General features: G+C 49.3%; 1 protein-coding gene across 2 annotated transcripts in view; it reads left to right on the top strand.

Moving 5' to 3' along the window:
- LOC140405381 (unconventional myosin-Ib-like) overlaps positions 1-8,146 on the top strand; it is a 276,153-nt gene that overhangs the window by 249,134 nt on the left and 18,873 nt on the right. For both annotated transcript variants that reach the window (XM_072493715.1, XM_072493714.1), the window contains 2 exons: positions 6,154-6,228; positions 7,910-8,044. In XM_072493715.1, coding sequence (XP_072349816.1) covers positions 6,154-6,228; positions 7,910-8,044 — 210 coding nt within the window. The remainder of the gene's footprint in view (positions 1-6,153; positions 6,229-7,909; positions 8,045-8,146) is intronic.

Here is an 8,146-nt window from a genome sequence, read left to right as displayed (position 1 = left end):
ATGTGTGTACACACACACCGGAACCAATTTACTCCACCACAGTTCCTATTTTGTCACAATTCAGAAAATATTCGGAGTTACCTGTCACTGGATAAGCTGACATTGAATTGCATTTCCCATCATCCTATCCACTTAATCTATCAATGTCGCTTTGTTAGCTTTGACAAAGTCATTCAGACTCGAAACGTTCGCTCCCTTCTCTCTCCACAGAGGCTGTCAGACCTGCTGAGATTGTCTAGTGTTGTCCGTTTTAGTTTCAGACCCCAGCATCCACTGATCCCGTGTGACTTCACCTTTTGTACTAGTCTACCATGAGGGACCTTGTCAAAGGCCTTACTGAAGTCCATATAGACAACATCCACTGCCCTTCCTGCATCAATCATCTTTGTGACCTCCTCGAAAAACTCTATCAAGTTAGTGAGACACGACCTCCCCTTCACAAAACCATGCTGCCTCTCACTAATACGTCCATTTGCTTCCAAATGGGAGTAGATCCTGTCTCGAAGAATTCTCTCCAGTAATTTCCCTACCACTGAAGTAAGGCTCACCAGCCTGTAGTTCCCTGGATTATCCTTGCTACCCTTCTTAAACAGAGGAACAACATTGGCTATTCTCCAGTCCTCCGGGACATCACCTGAAGACAGTGAGGATCCAAAGATTTCTGTTAAGGCCTCAGCAATTTCCTCTCTAGCCTCCTTCAGTATTCTGGGGTAGATCCCATCAGGCCCTGGGGACTTATCTACCTTAATATTTTTCAAGACGCCCAACACCTCGTCTTTTTGGATCTCAATGTGACCCAGGCTATCTACACACCCTTCTCCAGACTCAACATCTACCAATTCCTTCTCTTTGGTGAATACTGATGCAAAGTATTCATTTAGTACCTCGCCCATTTCCTCTGGCTCCACACATAGATTCCCTTTCCTATCCTTCAGTGGGCCAACCCTTTCCCTGGCTACCCTCTTGCTTTTTATGTACGTGTAAAAAGCCTTGGGATTTTCCTTAACCCTATTTGCCAATGACTTTTCGTGACCCCTTCTAGCCCTCCTGACTCCTTGCTTAAGTTCCTTCCTACTTTCCTTGTATTCCACGCAGGCTTCGTCTGTTCCCAGCCTTTTAGCCCTGACAAATGCCTCCTTTTTCTTTTTGACGAGGCCTACAATATCTCTCGTTATCCAAGGTTCCCGAAAATTGCCGTACTTATCCTTCTTCCTCACAGGAACATGCCGGTCCTGAATTCCTTTCAACTGACACTTGAAAGCCTCCCACATGTCAGATGTTGATTTACCCTCAAACATCCGCCCCCAATCTAGGTTCTTTAGTTCCCGCCTAACATTGTTATAATTTGCCTTCCCCCAATTTAGCACATTCACCCTGGGACCACTCTTATCCTTGCCCACCAGCACTTTAAAACTTACTGAATTGTGGTCACTGTTCCCGAAATGCTCCCCTACTGAAAATTCGACCACCTGGCCGGGCTCATTTCCCAATACCAGGTCCAGTACAGCCCTTTCCCTAGTTGGACTGTCTACATATTGTTTTAAGAAGCCCTCCTGTATCTCCTTACAAACCCTGCCCCGTCTAAGCCCCTGGCACTAAGTGAGTCCCAGTCAATATTGGGGAAGTTGAAGTCTCCCATCACAACAACCCTGTTGTTTTTATTTGTTTCCAAAATCTGTCTACCTATCTGCTCCTCTATCTCCCGCTGGCTGTTGGGAGGCCTGTAGTAAACCCCCAACATTGTGACTGCACCCTTCTTATTCCTGATCTCTACCCATATAGCCTCACTGCCCTCTGAGGTGTCCTCCTGTAGTACAGCTGTGATAGTCTCCCTAACCAGTAGCGCAACTCCGCCACCCCTTTTACATCCCCCCCCCTATCCCGCCTGAAACATCTAAATCCTGCCAATCAGGTCACAGCTTTACTGTGATGTCACTTCAGTCGCCCCCCCCCCCACACACACAATTTGAAAAGGTAATATAAGTAAAAATAAATAAAAATCACTTACCTTCCCAGGATGCTCTCTGGTTCTCTCCCTGCAGATTAAAAGTTACAGGCCAGAAGAAAGAGAGAGAAAAAAACAGTCGGGAAAAAGCATCTTCTCCCAATCTGCACCGAATTACCTCACTGCACCAAATTACCAAGTTCCAATTCCCACTCTGGATGTGTCTCACTCACTCAGGTTGTGTCTCCTTCACCTGCGCAAAGCTTACTGAGTGCGCTTTCTGTCTGTCTTTTATACAGACCTCAGCTAACCAGGGTGACTCACACTCTTAAGCTTCAAAGAGAAGAATACAATGTGCACCTTTGTGCCACGAAGCAGGCCTCAGGTCACTGCCAGATAACTGCCTCTCAGCAATTAGGGTGGGGACAGCTTCAGCCAATCAGACACTAATCTACACACTGCACGTTTAACTGAAAAACAGCAGAATTAGATTTACCACTTACCTTTCCTGATTACCTCACTGCACCAAATTACCAAGTTCCAAATTCCCACTCTGGATGTGTCTCACTCCGGCTGTGTCTCCTTGACTTGCGCAAAGCTTGTGCAGGTCCCACCTTCCCCAGAATGCACTCCAATTATCCAAATACCTGAAGCCCTCCCTCCTACACCATTCCTGCAGCCATGTGTTCAGCTGCACTCTCTCCCTATTCCTAGCCTCGCTATCACGTGGCACCGGCAACAAACCAGAGATGACAACTCTGTCTGTCCTGGCTTTTAACTTCCAGCCTAACTCCCTAAACTCATTTATTACCTCCACACCCCTTTTCCTACCTACGTCGTTGGTACCAATGTGCACCACGACTTCTGGCTGCTCCCCCTCCCCCTTAAGGATCCTAAAGACACGATCCGAGACATCCCTAGCCCTGGCACCCGGGAGGCAACATACCTTCCGGGAGTCTCGCTCGCGACCACAGAATCTCCTATCTATTCCCCTAACCATTGAATCTCCTACTACTATTGCTTTTCTATTCTCCCCCCTTCCCATCTGAGCCCCAGAGCCAGACTCAGTGCCAGAGACCTGGCCGCTAGGGCCTTCCCCCGGTAGGTCATCCCCCCCCAACAGCATCCAAAACGGTATACTTGATTTGAAGGGGAACGGCCACGAGGGATCCCTGCACTGTCTGCCCGTTTGTTTTCTTTCCCCTGACTGTAACCCAGCTATTCTTGTCCTGTACCTTGGGTGTGGTTACCTCCCTGTAACTCTTCTCTATCACCCCCTCTGCCTCCCGGATGATCCGAAGTTCAACCAGCTTCAGCTCCAGTTCCCTAACACGGTCTTTGAGGAGCTGAAGTTGGGTGCACTTCCCGCAGGTATAGTCAGCGGGGACACCGGTGGTATCCCTCACCACCCACATCCTACAGGAGGAGCATGCAACTGGCCTAGCCTCCATCCGCTCTTACCTTACAGAATATACTCGAGGAAATACTTGTTAGGAAGGAAGATGTGTTGGGCATTTTGAAAAACTTGAGGATAGACAAGTCCCCCGGGCCTGACGGGATATATCCAAGTATTCTATGGGAAGCAAGAGATGAAATTGCAGAGCCGTTGGCAATGATCTTTTCGTCCTCACTGTCAACAGGGGTGGTACCAGGGGATTGAAGAGTGGCGAATTTTGTGCCCCTGTTCAAAAAAGGGAATAGGGATAACCCTGGGAATTACAGGCCAGTTAGTCTTACTTCGGTGGCAGGCAAAGTAATGGAAAGGGTACTGAAGGATAGGATTTCTGAGCATCTGGAAAGACACTGCTTGATTAGGGATAGTCAGCACGGATTTGTGAGGGGTAGGTCTTGCCTTACAAGTCGAATTGAATTCTTTGAGGAGGTGACCAAGCATATGGATGAAGGTAAAGCAGTGGATGTAGTGTACATGGATTTTAGTAAGGCATTTGATAAGGTTCCCCATGGTAGGCTTATGCAGAAAGTAAGGAGGCATGGGATAGTGGGAAATTTGGCCAGTTGGATAACGAACTGGCTAACCGATAGAAGTCAGAGAGTGGTGGTGGATGGCAAATATTCAGCCTGGATCCCAGTTACCAGTGGCGTACCGCAGGGATCAGTTCTGGGTCCTCTGCTGTTTGTGATTTTCATGAATGACTTGGATGAGGGAGTTGAAGGGTGGGTCAGTAAATTTGCAGACGATACGAAGATTGGTGGAGTTGTGGATAGTGAGGAGGGCTGTTGTCAGCTGCAAAGAGACATAGATAGGATGCAGAGCTGGGCTGAGAAGTGGCAGATGGAGTTTAACCCTGAAAAGTGTGAGGTTCTCCATTTTGGAAGGACAAATATGAATGCGGAATACAGGGTTAACGGTAGGGTTCTTGGCAATGTGGAGGAGCAGAGAGATCTTGGGGTCTATGTTCATACATCTTTGAAAGTTGCCACTCAAGTGGATAGAGCTGTGAAGAAGGCCTATGGTGTGCTAGCGTTCATTAACAGAAGGATTGAATTTAAGACCCGTGAGGTGATGATGCAGCTGGACAAAACCTTGGTAAGGCCACATTTGGAGTACTGTGTACAGTTCTGGTCGCCTCGTTTTAGGAAGGATGTGGAAGCTTTGGGAAAGGTGCAAAGGAGATTTACCAGGATGTTGCCTGGAATGGAGAGTAGGTCTTACGAGGAAAGGTTGAGGGTGCTAGGCCTTTTCTCATTAGAACAGAGAAGGATGAGGGGCGACTTGATAGAGGTTTATAAGATGATCAGGGGAATAGATAGAGTAGGCAGTCAGAGACTTTTTCCCCGGGTGGAACAGACCATTACAAGGGGACATAAATTTAAGGTGAATGGTAGAAGATATAGGAGGGATATCAGAGGTAGGTTCTTTACCCAGAGAGTAGTGGGGGCATGGAATGCACTGCCTGTGGAAGTAGTTGAGTCGGAAACATTAGGGACCTTCAAGCAGCTATTGGATAGGTACATGGATTACGGTAGAATGATATAGTGCAGATTAATTTGTTCTTAAGGGCAGCACGGTAGCATTGTGGATAGCACAATTGCTTCACAGCTCCAGGGTCCCAGGTTCGATTCCGGCTTGGGTCACTGTCTGTGTGGAGTCTGCACGTTCTCCCCGTGTGTGCGTGGGTTTCCTCCGGGTGCTCCAGTTTCCTCCCACAGTCCAAAGATGTGCAGGTTACGTGGATTGGCCATGATAAATTGCCCTTAGTGTTGGGTGGGGTTACTGGGTTATGGGGATAGGGTGGAGGTGTTGAGTTTGGGTAGGGTGCTCTTTCCAAGAGCCGGTGCAGACTCGATGGGCCGAATGGCCTAATTCTGCACTGTAAATTCTATGTTAATCTATGATTAAACTAGGTCAAAGGTTCGGCACAACATCGTGGGCCAAAGGGCCTGTTCTGTGCTGTATTTTCTATGTTCTATGTTCTAATATAGCTGCCCTGTTGACCAACTGGACCTCCGCCCTCCGACTCTGCTCCCAGTCAGCTGCGCTCTCTGTAAATGCCTGGCTCCCTTCACGCTCTTTGAGGAAATGAAATGAAAGGAGCACCTTGCTCCCTCCTCACCTAACTCCCTCAGTCACCAAACTCTCACTATAGCACTCAAATGCACCCAAATTTAGCACTCCCTCAGTCACCAAACTCTCACTATAGCACTCAAATGCACCAAATTCAGCACTCCCTCAGTCACCAAACTCTCACTACAGCACTCAAATGCACCAAATTCAGCACTCAGTGCAAACAAAGTCTGCACTGTAAGCTGGCTCACTTTTATACTGTGAATCTAGCCTCTGAAAACTGGCCTAATCCAATTAACTAATTAACAAGCTCCAGCTGCAAGTACCTACAAGTAGAAGCCTGTTTAAAGCTGATTGAAAATTCACCTTCTTCTAAACCAAACAGCAACTTTTAAAATAATTAACTAAACAAAAGAAAGACTAGACTATAGATAAAAATGAACCCTTATACTCCCTCAGTCACCAAACTCTCACTATAGCACTCAAATGCACCCAAATTCAGCACTCAGTGCAAACCTATATGGTATTCTAATTGAGGTGCATGGGTTAAGGGGGATGGTGCTCCGTGAGAACCACTGACACAAATGACACTGAATGTGGAAACTGCGCTTTTATCTTTGAATTTTCTTGAACAGAGAAACTGTACACATCACCCTCATCGCTCATCTTTTTGTGACCTCAGGTGCGGAAATGTCACAGGAAGTACTTCAAAAGTAACGCTTCGAAGACCATCCGTAACTTCATAATATCTTCAATTGTGAGTTGCTGCTTCCTGCATTGTATTTAATGGTCGGGGACTTTGTGCATTTCTGAAGTGGAGGTTGGGAGGGCTGGTGAACAGAACACGAGCATCTTTGCACCTAACTTTGGTGATGAGCACTCCCAGGTATACTTTGTCCCAACATCAAACTGATCTCCAAGTTGAGCAGATCACGGTCTACTGGAAGATCACTCAGTAGGTTACTCCCAAGAGTGAGACATTCCCACGTTTCACATCAACCACCTTTAGGAGGTGAGCTCTGTCCAGTGATGTCAAATTCTCCCCCGTGGATTTGTATCTGCCCAGAACTGATTGTCAACTACAGCCAATAATAACATTGTTCCTTTAATGAATCCACATTTCCCTAATCTTTAAAACCTATCTTCCCTTTTCAACCCATGAGTTCGCTGCTATTCCAAGTCCTTCCCCAGCTGTGGGATGATCTAGGTGATGGATCTCTCTGCAATTGATGGTAAGATGGAGGCCCACATGAATAAGATGTTGTCAGTATTCCTGTCATCCTATCCTGCACCATCCCTGGAAACTCCAGTTACTGAGATTCGGACTGTGTACCTCGGGCAGACCAAGTGGCACACGGTGACAGAGTGACAGGGAGCTCCCAATCCTGACCAGAGGGAAGCGGGGCGATGTGGGTTATCCGCCCAGGCCACTCTCATGCTCCTGCTCATAGTTGCTCACAGAGCCTGAGAGCCGGTCATTTGTAGAGTGTGAAGGATCAGGGCCGGGATCCTCCCCTACCCAGCGGGGCGGGGGGTCCCGACGGGATGGAGTGGCGTGAACCACTCCGGCGTCGAGCCGCCCCGAAGGTGCGGATTTCTCCACATCTTTAGGGGCCAAGCCCTCACCTTGAGGGGCTAGGCCCGCGCCGGAGTGGTTGGCGCGCCGCCGGCCGGCGGGAAAGGCCTTTGGCGCAACGCCAGTCGGGGCTGAAGGGACTCCGCCGGTCGGCGGAAGTCCACGCATGCGCGGGAGTGTCAGCGGCTGCTGACGTCACGCCGCGCATGCGCAGGGGGGAGGTCACTTCCGCATCGGCCATCGTGGAGGCTATGGCCGAGGCGGAAGGAAAAGAGTGCCCACACGGCACAGGCCCGCCCGCGGATCGGTGGGCCCCGATCGCGGGCCAGGCCAGCGTGGAGGCACCCCCCGGGGCCAGATCGCCCCGCGCCTCCCCCAGGACCCCGGAGCCCGCCCGCGCCGCTCCGATAAGGTAGGTGGTTTGATTCACGCTGGCAGGGCTGGCATGACAGCAGCGGGACTTCGGCTCATTGCGGGCCGGAGAATCGCTGGGGGGGGGGGGGGGGGGGGCGCCCGCCGACCGGCACGATTCCCGCCCCCGCCGAATTTTCGGTGCCGGAGAATTCGGCGGCCGGCGGGGGCGGGATTCACGTCACACCCCCCCCCCGGCGATTCTCCGACCCGGCAGGGGGTCGGAGAATCCCGCCCCAGTTGTCTATCCTCTCAGAGACGATATGACGCAGAGCACTGAATGATCTCGAGGAGGAATAAATAGTATTTTTAAGCTACCAAGAAATATGTTGGCACCTAATATTGCCTCCCCACACAATTTACTGTGTGTGTGCGTGTGTAGAGAAAAATAGGAAAGTTAAAAAAAATATAAAAAGCAACGCACTAACTTTCTTTTCTTTCATCCCTAAAGATACAGAAGTACTTCCTTAGCCTAAAGAACACATTACCCTCCATGTCTCCGACAGACAAGAAGTGGCCAGCATTGCCGTATCTCTTCTTGGATAAAGCTCACCAAGAATTGAAGAGGATCTTTTGTCTCTGGAAGGTTAGAAAGCAAAACAATGCAGCCTTCGGCTGAAGCCGCTGATACGTAAAGTGCCGGTGGTTCCCTCTATTACTCTGCAGCAGCATTATATAATCGGCCACT

This window comes from Scyliorhinus torazame, chromosome X (genome assembly GCF_047496885.1).
Source record: "Scyliorhinus torazame isolate Kashiwa2021f chromosome X, sScyTor2.1, whole genome shotgun sequence".
Taxonomy (NCBI): domain Eukaryota; kingdom Metazoa; phylum Chordata; class Chondrichthyes; order Carcharhiniformes; family Scyliorhinidae; genus Scyliorhinus; species Scyliorhinus torazame.
Note: the sequence above shows the minus strand (reverse complement) of the source record. Positions and strands in the feature narration are given on the sequence as shown.